We start from the raw sequence: 17,071 nt of genomic DNA on the forward strand, positions 1-17,071 counted from the left end.
CACATTAAATTAGAGCGATTTGTAATCAGATCATACATGATCTAGATTGCATGTAGTTCTGGCTCATGCTACATTTGCTGACTCAGTATGGATTCAAATAAAGCTAATAAAACAAATACAAGTTTAAAGTGGATGAACATAATTTGTGTTACAGAAGCTTTTTGAGTCAGACTATATCTACCTGGAGGAACGTTGTCCATGGGGTCGCGATGGGTCGGACACGACTTCGCAATTAACAACATATCTACGGGATGTATATGGGCTACTATTGGATCCATTGCATGATCGAGCCAACCACATTACAACAGAAAGGGCCAACTGGAACTGCTTTCAAGAATGTGTAAAAAAATCTTTCAAGAAATTCTCAACTCTGTAACTTTGCAGTTATTTTGAAAATAAGAGTTATATGACCATTTCTTCTGTTAGCTGTAGTGTACTAGTCCATTCAATGTTAATAAAGGTTTGAAACAAGCCAAATTCATAATATATTATGAAGCTAACTTGTTCTAAGGAACCATTGTTTACAAGATCCTGAGTTTAGAATTTTGATGACATGTTAATGATTAATTATAACTTAAAATAAGAGCTTCAGAAAAGGAAAGGCAAAATTGGAGTGGATAAGCCTGAGGTTTGTCTTTTTCCCCCTCACATCACATTAAAAACAGTGTAGCACAATGGTTAGATACAGCTATAGTTTCATTAAGGTAGTCCTCATTTAATGATTACCCTGTTTAGTGAACATTTGAAGTTGCAGTGGTGCTAAAAAATAATGATCACACTTGTAAATGTTACACAACCTCTGCAGTCATTTGATTAAGATTTGGGCACTTGATGGGCCTTTACAACTGTGCAGTGTCCCACAGTCATCATTTGCATACTTCACAGCCAGCTTCCAAAAGCAGAATCAATAGATAAGCTGGCATCATGGTCACATGATGTCTCACTTAATTTCCATGAGTAATTTGCTTAGTGGCCATCTCAAAAGTAAGATTGTAAGTCTGTTGCGGTCACATGATATCTTGCTTAACTACCAAATCACTTTTTGTCATTGAGTGATAATGTGTACTTTTAATTTATAAAACCTAAATATACCACTTTTTTTGCAGAAATACATACCCACTGTGTAATCAGGACCAAATGAGACAAAAGCATATATTTTCAAAAGAACACAACAAATCTTAGCAGGAAGGAAAGGGAAGGGAAAAAAGGGATTTTTATTTCCTAAAAATCATTAAATTCTAAACTTGTGGAAAAGAAAATTGATGGCCATAACTGAGAAGGCTCAGTTACTGGACATATTTTATATTGTATTTTTTCTATATGAGTCATTGTGATTGAAGTGACATAGAAATATAGTTATAATAATAAAATATAATAAAATAAACTAACAAACAAATACATTTTAAGCCATCTTCCCAGTTTTAACTTCATTCATCTGCTCAGTCAACTAACAATTAATCCATTCTTGAGAGTTAAGGAGGAGGAAGAGGAAGAAATGTCCCTTTAGATTTGGGATTGCCAACCTCCAGTCCCACAACTCCATGTGCCCGCGGTTGATCAGGCCACACAAACACTGCCAATCTTAATGTGAATATGCATAATATTGACTTTAATTTAAATTTAATTAAAGGGTTTCTGTTTACTACCCTTGGCACAACACACAAAAGTGTACCTTTAGCTGTTTCTATATCCTGGGTTCAAGCTTTGAAGATGAAAATCATCAATACACTGAAATGATTGTAGAAATGGATTGGCAGCCAGTGCAAATATCAAAATACTGGAATCATATGACCATATCAGCAAATATGATCAGAGCTAGCAGTTCTGTTTCAGATTTGCTGAAGCCTTTGAACACTCTTCAAAGGTGGCATTAAACAAAATCCATTGCATCAGTACAGCTGTGGGTTGACTAGAACATGGCTAAGTGATGGCTCACAATTCCTGTCCAAATAGGGTTAAAGCTTGTACATCTTTTTGAGCTAATAAAAGGCACCCTTCTATTCTGAAGTTATTTATGCATCCAGTGACAATGATAGAATCTTTTAGTAATGCAGAACCAGGATAACTTACATATGATGCATTCCCCGTGTAACAGACTAAACCATTTTCAGCAGGGCAAAAATGCAGAAACTAAACATACTTCTGTATTTTGTATACACATTCTGTATTATATGATTTGTCTGAAATGGTATAGGGTTTCCTGCTTGAGCAGGGGGTTGGACTAGAAGACCTTCAAGGTCCCTTCCAACTCTGTTATTCTATTATTATCTGGATCCAACTTCAATGTATTTGCTCTGACTCAATCCATTCTCCTGTTCGTGTGGGACATCTAGAGTTTCACAAGAATGATTTAAAAAGAGAATAAAGGTTCATGTCATTAACACACTATGACATCCTCACCTTTATTTCCAGAGAAGCTACCCTCCTCGTCACATATAAATGTCAATAGTTTGAATGAATTTGAACTCTGTAGGACCCATAATGCAGTTGCCAAGAAACAGAGCCAAAAAAATCACATCGTCTCTTTCAGGAGACAGGCATCCGATCATGAAAGTGAAATGCTGATTTCATTTAAACTGATCATTTAAAGCTAGAAATGACTGACCATTAGGAATATAATGGATAATCAAAGTTCCTTCTGTGTGCAGCTATTCCAAAAAAGGTAAATTCTATGTTGGAAATCATCAGAAGCAGCAGCAATTAAATTATACTTTCAATCTCTTAATGCCTTTTCACAAATCTGTCCTGCAATAATACTTGGAATTTTTCTACATTCTGATTAGCATCCCTCAAAATGGATGTTGTAAAAGCTGGAAAGTGCAATAAAAAAGTAACTACAGTAGAATGTTTAAGCAGCTGGAGTAACATCCCTACAATAAAGCAATATGACACTCAGAAATGTAATTTAAGGGAAAAGAAAATATAGGAAAATTTGAAAAAATGTATATAATAATATAAAGATGAAATATGAGAAGTTTTTTTCTTCCCCTCTCCTAATGCCAAAACTTGAGGTGACCCAATAAAACTGTTAGAGCAATAACTACATTTGTCACCTAACATGAGCTAGCAAAATTGTTACCATGCTTAATCACCAGTCTCTTAATATGCTTACTAAATAAGTGTACCATCTGCAGTTATCTCAGTATTATAAATCCTTGAGGGTGGGCTACTGTGAGATGTGTCACCAATCCAACAAGAGTCAGACCACCAACATGACATGCCTTGATGAGCCTTTCCCCTTGGTCTTTTATCCATGAACAATTACATTGCACTAACTCTCCATTTATCTTCATTGATATAGGTAGTCTTCATCTTACAACTATTCATTCAGCAGCCATTTGAAATGATGACAATGCTGAAAAAAATGAGTTTACCGCCTGGGCCCAAAGTTATGGCCAATTAGGTGTCCCCTGTGGTCACTTAATCAAGATTTGGGTGCTTGACACCTCCGACCACATGGCTGCTGCAACCCAATTATCCTCTCCCTGATCAATGCCCTTTTAGCCATCTTGAATAGGAAGCACAGTGCCGATATTGGAGCTAAAGTAGAAGCCCTGGGCCTTCAGCAGTCTCAGCCAGCTGTCATCATTCCTGGTCCTCAATTTTAGCCCCAGGACCAAAAATGACACATTGAAATCCAATCCAGTCCAATCCTTTATTTGCTTGCACCTGATGGACAAAATCTTGCTAAACTAAGGCTATAACTCTCTAACCTAATAGATATACTCTAAATCTTTTTCCCCATCTACTTTGGGACTGTGAAGTCTCTTAATTTAGGTTTTTCTCTGATGGAATGTACTGCCTCTTGTCCAGGTGCACATTCCATCACATTCCCTATCCCTCCTGCAGCATCCTCATGTGTCTTATTGGGAGCTCCCTCCACTTAACAACCTGTGATTTTTGGTGACAGCAGCAGTGATTGCAGTTGTGATTGCTAAGTGATGTGGTCATGTGACATGTTGCTTTACAACTATATAGTTCAGTGACAGAAATTCTAGTTTCAGTTGTAGTCGTCAGCTGACAACTACCTGTAACTTTAGATTTCTCTTTTGAGAACTAATATTTACATTTATAGATAGAAAAAGAAAGAAAACTCACCTGAAACATTTGTCTTACTTTTCTTCTCGGCAGGTTGACATTCAGTTTATGCATCAACTGATGAATCTCTTCAATATTCAGCAAACCATCACCATTCTTATCAGCTTCCTGAAAAGTCTGCTTTACCCAAGTGGAGACAAATTAAGGAAAATATAAACTCCCTTTATCAAAATATTGGGATACACTTTTACATTATTGAGAAAAATGCAAAAGTGTAAAGAAAGGTTACGTAAATCAGTGCATAGTGGTAAGAACATACAGCACAGAAGGTATCAGCTTGTTTCTTTTAAAAATACATATATGAATGGGAAATAAGGAAGGTACAAAGCCACTAACAGTGCTGCTTTATATTATGATGCAATGGAATATACCTAGTACTAAACCAGTTCCAAACTGAGTACCCTACAAAAACTTTAAAGCTACAGTTTTTAAAATTCCAGGATTTGGGAGGGTTAGGAAGAAGGCTGCACTTACTTATTACACAATAACTAAAACCAAAGTTAATTAAAAACCAAGTTATTAGTTGGACCTCTTCTTGTGGCAGCCCAGTTTTGGAAAGATGTCATATGTCTTAAGATAAACTTGAAATGATGTCCATTTAAAAGAGCCCCTAGAGATACAAAACTGAAGTTGATATGATTAGAAAGATAATTTGCTAATATACACTGAGATCATCACTGGTGATGTCCCTTTGTGTCACATTACATTAGCCAGCTAATTCTTCAACTCCATTTATTCATGTACAGTATACCATTATCACCTTGCTTCATTCATTCATTCATTCATTCTTATTTCTAAATTGTTTCTAAATTAAGAACCTGCAGCCAGTTTAGTTATAACACAAGAAAGCAATTTTCATCGTAGTAACACTTTCCAATGTCTTCTGAACAGGACAGGTAAATTTCTTCCTAAGTGGCAGAATTTTCAGAAAATACTCAAGTGCAAAGAAGTTTACAAAGCAAAATTACAATGTTGATGTAACATGTACTAATTACTACAAATAACCCTCTTAGCCTAATCTAATGTGTTAAATGTTGGCTATAATAACAGAATGAATGTTAAATACAGTAACAAGGAGTCCTTCGTGCTCACTTTCTTGCAGATGTTTCATTAGCCAAGCTAGATAACCTCATCAGTGCTAAAACAGAATGGGGTTTGCTCTGTTTATATTCTAGGGGGGGATCAGTATTGATGGAGGATGATCTTAGGGGTTCTTTGGTTGGGCTGTTCACTGTTAGCATGTTTTGCAGTTCCTTGATTGGGGTATTGTTTACTTCTTCATTGTTGGTCTGATGTTAATCTTGGTGTTAACCTGCATTCATGTGGGTGCTGATGGCTGGGGGAGAGGTGTTTTGGTCTTTTTGTTAGCTTTTGGGCTTGTTAGTTTTTGTTTCCATTGGCTCAGTAACATATAAACAGAAATTGACCCAAGCAAAGGGATTTTTCATCCTCTTCAATTCTTCTGGAGTAGACTGTGAAGGGCTACATGGATGATCCACTAGTACTGGAAACAGTACTGTTATCTGTGTTTCCCTGAAAATAAGACCAGGCCTTATATTAATTTTTGCTCCAAAAGATGCATTTGGGTTTATTTTCCAGTTAGGTTTTATTTTCGGGAAAATACGGTACCAAATGTGTCCATCTGGCTGATGATCTTAACTGGGGGCGGGGCTTATATTATGAGTATTCTGAAAAATCATGCTACGGCTTATTTTCCAGTTGGGTCGTATTTTGGGGAAAACACAGTAGTAGAACAACATTGCCATGCTGAGTATTGCAGCTTAGTCTTTGCCTGCAACTGTTTCCCCCACTACCAATGGACATTTCACAATGCTGGAAGAAATCGTTTGGCTCCACTATGGCCCAAATATGAATTCTCTTCACAAAGAGCTTTTCTGATCACAATAAAAGGAAGTTACCATAGTTTCCGGCATATAATACGACTTTCTCAAGCTTTAAAATTGGTGCCGAAGTCGGGGGTCATCTTATACACCGAGTCGTCTTATACGCCGGAAATAACGGTAGTTTCCGGCGTATAAGGTGACTTTCTAGGCATACGACTTGGCGCCGAAGACGGGGTCGTCTTATATGCCGGGTCGCCTTATATGCCGGAATATATGGTACACTGGAAATATTCCTATGGCCAGTGGGCATATTCTTTCTATTGCAAATAAATGCACAGGGAATTATTTTGATCTGAACCGTAAGTGCTTAAACTTCCTCTTTTACCCAATTGATCCAATTTAGCTTCTTCCCCTCTCTGGGCTGGTCATTTATTTTAAAGAAATAGTTCTCAATGGATCAATCCTATTCCATCTGGTTTGGTTCTTCTTCCATAATTTAATAACCCATTAATTCTAGTGATTTTTTTCCTTCAATTGGTCCCTGTTCACTTCTGACAAATGGAACAGAGGCATTTTCTTTAGGAATTCATACCCTTCAGTGTCTGCCATTATATCCTCACTCCAGCTGGAGCTGCTACAGGGCCCATTTCTCTGTGCAGTCATCCATCTGCCAGAACTGATCATGCAAACAAGGCTTGAAGAAATACTTCTGCATAACCAAATGCATGGCAGCCATGTGAAGCCTCCAAAAGCCGGAAAGATAGAAATTACATAAGTAATTTATGGAGTAATTAGCCATAAAATGATGGCAAATGTTTCTCTGCCTTACGATAGCAAGAGCTAAAATTCGGAAATGAGAATATTTGGCATTTTTTTTCTTTTTAACTTGGCAACTTGGGACAAATCAAACCATTTCATCATTCAATATCCTCACTGGGGGAAAATATGCTTTTTTCAGAGCATAATCTTTTTGGAATGAAATATCCTTTGGCCCTAGAGATTGGTCCTTAGGTTAATTTATGTGATCTTTAATTAAACACGATGTCCAAAATTACCTTGTATTCTCCCTCTGTCTCTTTCACACATACAGTGTTTTGTTTCTGAAACTCTGATGTTTGTACAGTAATCCTGGTTTAATGATTGCTGCCCCTTTGTTCTAAAATGAATTGCATATGGTTGTGTGTTTTGTTTTTAGTGTATTTGTGGAATGGACAAATAGATTATAATATCTGAGTAAAATACAAAACACACAATGAATAATAACCCAACACAAACAAATTGACATTTTACTATCTCATAAAGCTATCTGAGTAGAGGTCACATAATATCTAAAGACATGATGTGATTAAAATACTAAGCCACTTCATCCATGGAGAACCTTGAAAAGAACTGTACACTCACTATCACTCCATGTTTCTGTTTTATATTCTTGCCATGATTAACATAAATCAAAGCAGAATCTCCAAGCTGATTGTCCTAATTCTGCATGCTGTGATGGCAAATAAAAGCAGCGAATAAATAAACAGAAACTATAGCAGAGGGTAAAAATTACACATTTTCTCCAAAGGGGTCAATCAATACAGAATTAAAAGAGAGGTCATGGTTTCATATGAATAGAGATGATCAGACTCACCAGTTTAGGAACTAAATTGCTGCTTCTTTCTAATGAATCATTAAAGACTACATTTGATTACAAGTAGATGGGAGCCAATTAAAATAATTGATCAACACCTCTCTGTTATTCATTTTTTCCACATTTCTGCTCCAGTCTAGGGGGGAAAAACTGCTCTGATAGTTGCTCTATGTGCTGCATTAACTTTAATAAGTCAACTCCTTAAAGGAACCAGGGTTATTTTTTAGACCAACATAAAAGCTTGAAAATAAATAAATGCTTGTTTTATATGCAACAGAAAAGTGCTGTGTTCATGAAAAATCTAAAGAAATTCTTCCACATCATTTTCAAGTAACTTAGAAAAAACTATAAAATAATATTCCCATGGATGGGACCAGTTATTATAATTGGAGCCCATTTAACTATTTTGTAATGGCTGATGGACTTGAAAGGGTTCAACCATGTTGTAACCCTATAAATGTCTATAATGAGAATTGCCATTGAAAATAGATCTTGTATGTGTGATAAATAACTGTGAATTCTAGTCCCACTTTAGGCATGAAAGCTAGCTAGGTGATTTTGGGCCTGAGTCAGTCTCTCTCTCTCAGCCCAGCTCATCTCATAGGTGAGGAAAAAAGGAGGAGGAAGGAGTATTATGAATTTCATCACCTTGAATTACCTACAAAGTAATAAAAGTGGCATAAAACAAATTATTAATAAATAAATAAATATAGATCAATCAGACTCACTATACTGAGTCCCAGAATAGAATGCTTTGAAAGGATATTGATCATGTGTTCTCTGTCTTTTAGCAAGTGAGTCTTCATCACTTATCCCAGCCATCAAATATTTTAGCCCAGTGATCCAGGTACGTGCTTCCTCTGAGTTAGAAGTTATCAGATCCAATGATTCCATATGATTGCCATGGTAAATTGTAAAGCAGCAGCTTGGATCAAAGTTGCCCTCTGCATGGCGATGGAATATTTCTGATTGCCAACCTTCAGTGACTTTGTAGATAGAATCAATTATGACTGTGAAAACAATAATAAAACTGTATAATCCAGTTTATCATATAGCTGATTGCAATATTCCATTCCACATTAATAAATTAATCCAGGAACTAATTTATCCATGATAATGAATTAATTCAGAAATGCACAACTTCTGTAAACTTCATATATAGCTTTGCTTTTCATGGCAAGGGTTGCATTCTGAAAGTGGCCTTAAGCCTGAATCCATTCTTGCCCTACAAAATCCATCCAAAGGAACTCCCCAAAATACAAAACAGTGAAATTAAATATTTGACCACACTCATGTAGGAGATCAGCACTTTTTGTACCTTCAATTAAAAAAAACATCTATGGGAAAAATAAATTGTCATAAAATTGTAGCAGGAATTATAAATGCCTTCTTTTTTTTTATTGAAAATTTTTAGGTTTTACAAAAAAAAAAAAAAAAGATTCCCCTCCCCCACCCTCCCCCAATCTTCCCAGAGCTGAATAAGGCTTAATTAAAAAAAATTTAAAAGAATCTTGAAACACTTATAAACCATAAACAAATCTAAATACGTTAATTAAACAAATTATAAAATAATTAACAACAATATATAAAAAATACAAGAAGAAAGAAAAGAAAAAAACAGAAAAAGAAAAAAATAAAAATAAAAGAAAATATCTAAGAAATATCTTAAACTTTAATTATAAATTATTCAAAAACTAAGTAATATTTTTTTATATCCAACTTATATTGTATGAAATCTATCCATTTTTTCCATACCAGGAGATACTTCTCCTGCAATTGATCTTTCAAGAAAGCCGAAATCTTTGCCATTTCCGCCAAATAAGAAACTTTAAAAAACCGTTCCTGCAATGTAGGCAAAGATTCCTTCTTCCAACATTGCCTACTAACAACCTGGCCGCTGTAATTAAATTTAACATCAATATAATCTCTTTACTGTCACAATCAGAAACAATACCTAACAAAAACAATTGTGGGATAAATTTTATCCTTCTTCTGAAAATTCTTTGAATATTCCACCATATTTTAATCCAAAAAGCTTTTATATTTTTACATAACCACCAGATATGGTAATAAGTAGCATCCAAACATCCACATCTCCAACATTTAGGCTGCAAGTCAGGATACATACGAGACATTTTTTGTGGATCAAGGTGCCATCTATAAAACATTTTATAAAAGTTTTCCCTTAAATTTTGGGCTTGTGTAAATTTAACATTCCTCACCCAAATAATCTCCCAGGTATCTAATAAAACCGGTTCCTCAAAATTTTGTGCCCATTTAACCATACATTCTTTAACTAATTCTGCTTTTGAATCCAACTCTACTAACACCCCGTAAATTCTCTTAATGTGAGTTTGTCTTTGATCTTTTATTTGTTTTAACAAATTCTCATCTTCTCTAAGCAAACCCAAATTACGATCTATCTTCCACCTCTCTACTATTTGTCTATACTGAAACCATGAATAAATAATATTTTCTTATGTTAAATCTTCCAGAGATTTTAATTGCCAATTTTTACCATCCCATCTAAGTAATTGTGCATAAGAAACACTATCGATCTTGACTCCTCTCCTTATCCCTTCTGTCGCATGCCATGGTATAGCCCATAATGGAATTTTAAAATAATTTCTATAATATTTCTTCCAAACCCAAAGTAAAGAAGTCCTTATAATATGAGATTTAAAAACCCTGTCAACCTTTTTATTGAAAATTAAATAGGCATGCCATCCGAAAAGCAAATCCCAACCCTCTAAGAGGAGTACTTCTACATTTGTTAAATTAACCCAATCACTAATTAATGTTAAAGCCACAGCATCATAATACAATTTCAAATTCGGTACCTTGAGTCCACCCCTCTCATGAATATCTTGTATAACTTTAAGTTTTACTCTTGGTTTTTTCCCTGCCCAGATAAATTTATTGATACCTTTCTGCCATTCATTTAAATTAACCTCATTCTTTAAAATGGCTATCATTTGAAATAAAAAAAGAAACTTTGGCAAAACATTCATTTTAATCACCGCAATTCTCCCCAAAAAAGATAATTGCAGCTTCTCCCAATTTTCCAAATCTCTTTGTATTTTGACCCACAACCTTTCATAATTATTTTTATACAATTTGGCGTTAGAAACAGATAAAGTAACCCCCAGATATTTTACCTTGTTAACAACCTCAAAATCTGTCAACCTAACCAAGATCTCCTATCCAAATTAGTCATATTTTTAGGCAATATTTAAGTCTTATTATTGTTAATTTTAAAACCCGAAACCTGTCCATACTGATGTATCAATTGTAATAACTCTATTACAGAATAAGTAGGTTGAGATAAAGTAACAACCAAGTCATCTGCAAAAGCCCTTAATTGAAAAATGCCTTCTTCTTAATATATGACTCCACGGACATAAAAGCTAACAAGGAATACATACCACAAAAGGAATTTTGCTTATTCACCAAAACTATGTAAAAAAGAGAGATGAGTTAAGCATGACTTCCTTTGACATACAGATAGTCCTCGACCTACGAGCCCAATTGAGCCCAACATTTCTGTTGTTAAGCAAGACGGTTATTACATGAGTTTTATTACTTTTCTTGCCACAGTGAAGAATGAAGCGCTGTACTTGTTTAGCTAGTAACATGGTTGCTAAGTCAACCTGGCTCCCCCATTGACTTTGCTTCTCAGAAGGTCACAAAAACTGATTAAACGATCCCGGGACATTGCAAGCATCATAAATATGAACAATTGCTAATGTCTCAATTTTGATCATGTGACCAAGGGCAAGCTGCGATAGTCATAAGTGTGAAAAGGGGTCATAAATTACATTTTTTCAGTGTTGTTGTAACTTTGGTCACTATACGAACTGTTGTAAGTTGAGGACTACCTGTACAGATGATAATATAAAATGTATTTTACATTATGATCTTGTGTTTGTCTTATGTGCTCACTTATTTTTAGCCTATGTATAAAGAAGCTCCAGAAGAGAACGGGAGATCAAGTGCTCTCCTTCCTATGCCTGCCAGTCTTAATTTGAGGTGGTTAATCCTGGCACCAGGCTTAATCACAATCATTCCTGGTGATGGACTAATGCTGTGGGGAACAGCTGGCACCCATTTTTAATAAACATAAAACACATGAACTTGGGAATTAAAAGGAGCATCACAGGACATGCACAGTAAATCATAACTTCAAAAGAACTTACTTTTTGCCTTTTCACTTTTCCTGGATGGCCTCCATCTGATGCACGTCCTGTGCTCATCAAGATAAAAAAGACGCACCAGCCCCTTGGCTCCATGTTTCAGCTTAATCATCTGAGTCCCAGACTGCATAACACTCATACATCTTTCAACTAAAGGAGGAAAGATTGCAACAATTTTAACCAGCATCCCTAATTTATGTTGCTGCATAATTAGTGCAATAATTATCTATAAAATAGTTACTGCATTTATCTCTCAATCTTCACTTTGCATAAAAAGGGGCAAATAATTATAAACACATGTAATGCTGGAATTATTTCTGTGCATCTTTTTAAACTGAGTATTTAAAAAACAAAATATTTTGAAAATATCTTTCTTTCTAATACATTTTTTTTTCATTTTCATACGCATCTAATAACCATACAGTTTAGGCTATATAGCATTTTCCCAAAGCTTTAAGCTCAGAGGAGAGAAAATTTTGGAAAGAAACCCAACAGTGTATCATTTTCAGTTAACAAGAGAACTTGGTATTCATACCTGAATATATGAACATACATAAAACATACATGGATACACAGAGATATTATTTCCTTTCCTTCTGTCTATGTAGATCAGCTCCTCTAATTGTCTACTTTCTTTTGGCCCATTTCCATAGTTCCATTGATCAATTATTTCTATCAGAACTGGGCAGAATTATTTCATGCTTTTTTATGTAAGAGGGATCTCAGAGTCCTAGTGGACAATCACTTAAATATGAGCCAGCAGTGTGCTGCAGCTGCCAAAACAGACAACAAAGTGCTGGGCTGCATTAACAGAGGGATAGAATCAAGATCACGTGAAGTGTTAATACCACTTTACAATGCCTTGGTAAGGCCACACTTGGAATACTGTATCCAGTTTTGATCACCACGATGTAAAAAAGATGTTGAGACTCTAGAAAGAGTACAGAGAAGATCAACAAAGATGATTAGGGAACTGGAGGCTAAAACATATAAGGAATGATTGCTGGAATTGGATATGTCTAATTTAATGAAGAGAAGGATGAGGGGGGACATGATAGCAGTGTTCAATATCTCAGGAGTTGCCACAAAGAAGAGGGAGTGAAGCTATTCTCCAAAGCACCTGAAGACAGGACAAGAAGCAACAGATGGGAACTAATCAAAGAGAGAAGCAACCTAGAACTAAGGAGCAACTTCCTGACAATTAGAACAATTAATCAGTGAAACAACCTGCCTCCAGAAGTTGTGGATGCTCCAACGCTGGAAGTTTTTAAGAAAAGACAGGACAATCATTTGTCTGAAATGGTATAGGGTTTCCTGCCTGAGCAGGGGGTTGGACTATAAAATCTCCAAGGTTCCTTCCAACTCGATGATGATGATGATGATGATGATGTGATAAACTACAGACTACAAATCAGTAACATTTTTCGAAGGTCAACACCATCATGAGCACAAAAAAAAGTTCTCAAATATCAAATATAAAAAAACCCAGATACTAAAACACATAATTACACAATTTCACTGTTGAGACTGTAAGATTTTATGAAAGAACACTGAAAACCAGTAAAAGAAATAATTGATGTCATTCAGAATTTTTCCTTGATCCACTCAAAGGGATGTTAACAGTAGAGAAGCTTATTCATATATCCTTTCATTGGCAAATTATGAATAAATCAAAACTCATGGAAGAGAGAAACAGATCAAAACTTGAAGAAGTAAGAAAGAAAATACATTGAGTAATAAATTCAATATTTATCATTATTTGGTTCAAACAACAGTTTGAAATTGTGTATCATTGTTGTTCAGGCATTCTAAGGATCAAAAACATGCAAACAAATGTACAGCCTTGTAATATACTATCCTAATGAATAAGACAAAGGGATCAACTGTATTATCAATTAATATTTTAAAGTCTAATTAGCATTTAATATTTGTATTATTATTAACAATATTTACAAGTCATCTAATTCCAACATTCTCTACACACTCATGAGAATATAAAATGTGTATATTTGTACCTATAAAATACTTCTGATTAAATATAAAAAATTTGCAAAGGGACATTTATTCAAAGCAATACAGTCCAGGATGAGAATGCATAAAGCTCAGCATGTGGACATATATAACAGCATTAATATATACTAATATATAAAGGATTGCCAGATTCCAGAAGACGAAACACTTTATAACTTCTGCTTACACAATAGGGCTTCCCCATTCAATCTTCTCTGCATTTACTGAAAAAAAAAAATCTGATTCTATCATTTCATCAGCCGGAAGGAATTCAACTTTTGTATTTCACAAGATTTCAGAGGTATCTGTGAATTCATTCAACATGCTTTGCAAATACAACAAAACATAAATTTATATTTTTGGGTTGTTGTTGTTTTATCAAATATACACACAAAAATTAACGAACCATTGCTTTTGTAGCATAAGTCACAAAGATTCTAAACTGAGCTCACAAAAATCTATCCACACTCTGTTCTAGCTATATTTCTGATAAAACAATGCAGTAACAAAAGCCACCGGTCAAATGACTAGCTACAAGTTCTTGAAACAACTCAAGATCGTAGAAAATTGGTATATTCTTGTGGATAACAGACTATTAAGTAGGAAAGAAAGTGAGGCTGTGATTGTATACGTATTTTTATTAAAGCTCACTGAACATGGTACGTCTTACTTCCAAAGAAACAGGCACTGGACTTTATACTTACACTAAGTATGACTTATTTTCAAGTAAACATATATAAGATTGGGCCCTTAAATTTCTTTAAGCATGACTGTATAAACCTTTTGAAAAACATGCTTTCCGATAATTTTTCACAGCTGAGTGGCTGTGCATGGACTCACACAGACAGACAGACAGAAGCATTTCTGAAGCAACTGCATGAAATAATTTGAATAATGGTGTTTTGGACACATCACAAAGAAACTTTATTCAAAGTCTCCACAGAGCCTTGGCCATCAGAAAAGATTTGTACAGTAGTTAAAGTTCACTGTCAAAACACAAATCACATAAAAAATTACAGCAATAGAACATTATTTGCCATTTAACTTGTATCAGTTTGACAACATGCCTGAGTTAATCAACAAGAGCATTTCAAATAATTTCTTAAAAAACAAAACAGAACTGAACATCAGCAAAACTGGTAGAAATATCTAGTTCAAAGCTGCAGTCCTTATTCCCTGACATGCCCCCAAGGCAGCTTATGGGTCTCTGTTCAGAAACCAACACCTTCAGACTGAAACGCTAAGAAAGATACCAACCCATTTGGGTCAGGCAGCATCCTTGTGAAGTTGCTACACTTCCCACTACAAGATAGATCTCCGATGCTAGAATGGAAGCCATTGGAAGAAGAAGGGTCCAGATGATTCTTGAAAGTTTGGCAAATAGCAGACAATCTGTATCCCACCTGATAAACAATGCTTTAGTACGTAGAAAATCAAAAGCTGTTGGATTGGGATTGCTGAATTGCAAGCCTGAGCAGTAGGACACACATGGCATGTTTTCAAAAAGCACCCTAATCTGTGCTAATGCCATCTTCCATTTGTTATTTATCCCTGTGTAAAATGAAGTCTTTAACTCCTGCCATTGCTTAGGTAAGGCACTTGGTATTATGAATTGCACTGACCATTTCAAGCATAAAGCTTGTTTTTAAGCAGCTTATGTTTCTCTCTGAATCATGCCTGCCTGAAGCATTTAAAAATAGATATATTTGCATTTTATTTCAGTATACTGTATTAGCCAAACAATGTACTACTATCATGGTCCCCTTAAAGATGAAATCCACGCAGTTTAATAAAGATGTAAACAATGGTCAAAAAATACATAAATTCCACAGCCCAGAAAATTAATTTCAAACACAGTATTTTTAAAGAATAATCCCATTGAGTCTCAACAGATGTCATCCAGAAAGTCATTCCTGCAATAGATACTCCTACTGTATACCTTATTCTCTAGAATCATTTGTAGATCCAGTTATGCATATGTATTATGACAATATATAAGTTGACTTCAGATTGGTACTATTGTATTGTGCTTCTGGAAGCATCAGAGGTTGTATCTGTAGCAAATTTAGGCTGTGATAAGTGCCTATGAACAAGCTGTGATCTGTGACCGGTACTGGGCCATGGCATACCAGCAACCGGTCCGCACAAACAAACAAAGCCCCATCCATTTTGCCATCTCTGGAAATGCTGTCATCTTCACCAACCATTGTGGCTATTTCAGAATCCTTCCATCTTTCTGTACATAATAATTTCGCTGCAGTTATCATTTACAAAAACTATCATACATAAGTCCTATTTAGTTGTCTGTCCATTAATTCCATCACGAAAAATTCTGGTTTCAGTTGAATATTAATCTTATTTCTAGATACTACACACACACACACACACACACACACACACACACACACACACACACACGGATTCCAAAAGATACTTTAGGAGTTTTCCAGAGATAGGAAATGTTGTCCATGAACCTAGTTGGGACAAATTCTGGATGATGTATGAACCAATTTGGTGTAATGGGGTACAAGTCTAGAAGCTGCAAATGTGTCAGTCGCACCTTATAGTATTAATGGAAAGCCATTCAAAGGCCTTTTATAAAGTGACCCCTATAACTTTGGGGCAGGGCAGGGCAGCAAATCTTTTGGAAAGTTGTGAGAAGTTTGCAAAGGACTTTACACCGGCACTAAATAGTGACAGTACCAGAGTAAATTTGGATAACATCTGAGATCTACTGCCATGTTTTCTTATTCTGAGAATTTAGTTAAGGACTTAAAAAAAAATTATATACACAGTAACCAACTTTGTACTCCCTCTTTTTGCTTCTAACAACCTTAATATTTAATTCGTTCAGATGCTATCATGGGATTTGATCACTCTTCAATTTAATTTTTTCCATCTCAAAGATTTCATCAAGATTTTAACCAACTTATTTTTTAGTTCAGTAAAAAGTCCCTATCCAGGTCAAATTATTGGCTTGTCATTTTTATTTCTACTTCAGTCATTTTCTCTGTCTTATAGTCCATAATATTTTACTTTTCCAGTACTTCTGCAAATTCTTTATATTTTGATGCTTATCCCGTCAGGCAAAATTTGTTTCATCTCTTTACCTTGTAAATCTTCAAGATGTCCTTTTTCACACCAGTAGTATCTTTAGGATATAATTGATTCTTGAAAGCATATAGCTTTGCTGAGACTGCTGCTATTCTTTATTCAAGAACAAAGGTAAATTCACCAAGCAGATTTTCAAACGCGTCATTTTGAAGATCTCTAGTATCCTTAAAAAAGTTGAA

General features: G+C 35.2%; 1 protein-coding gene across 4 annotated transcripts in view; it reads right to left on the reverse strand.

Annotated features, from left to right (window-relative positions):
* Window positions 1-17,071, reverse strand: part of PLCH1 (phospholipase C eta 1) — a 161,950-nt gene that overhangs the window by 74,134 nt on the left and 70,745 nt on the right. For all 4 annotated transcript variants that reach the window (XM_039330630.1, XM_039330629.1, XM_039330627.1 and 1 more), the window contains exons 3-5: window positions 11,772-11,918; window positions 8,342-8,585; window positions 4,099-4,228 (exon numbers count right to left, since the gene is read on the reverse strand). In XM_039330630.1, the coding sequence (XP_039186564.1) occupies window positions 4,099-4,228; window positions 8,342-8,585; window positions 11,772-11,918 (521 nt within the window). The remainder of the gene's footprint in view (window positions 1-4,098; window positions 4,229-8,341; window positions 8,586-11,771; window positions 11,919-17,071) is intronic.

The sequence above is a fragment of the Crotalus tigris genome, unplaced genomic scaffold, assembly GCF_016545835.1.
Source record: "Crotalus tigris isolate CLP2741 ecotype Arizona unplaced genomic scaffold, ASM1654583v1 scf7180000024430.1745191, whole genome shotgun sequence".
Classification (NCBI taxonomy): domain Eukaryota; kingdom Metazoa; phylum Chordata; class Lepidosauria; order Squamata; family Viperidae; genus Crotalus; species Crotalus tigris.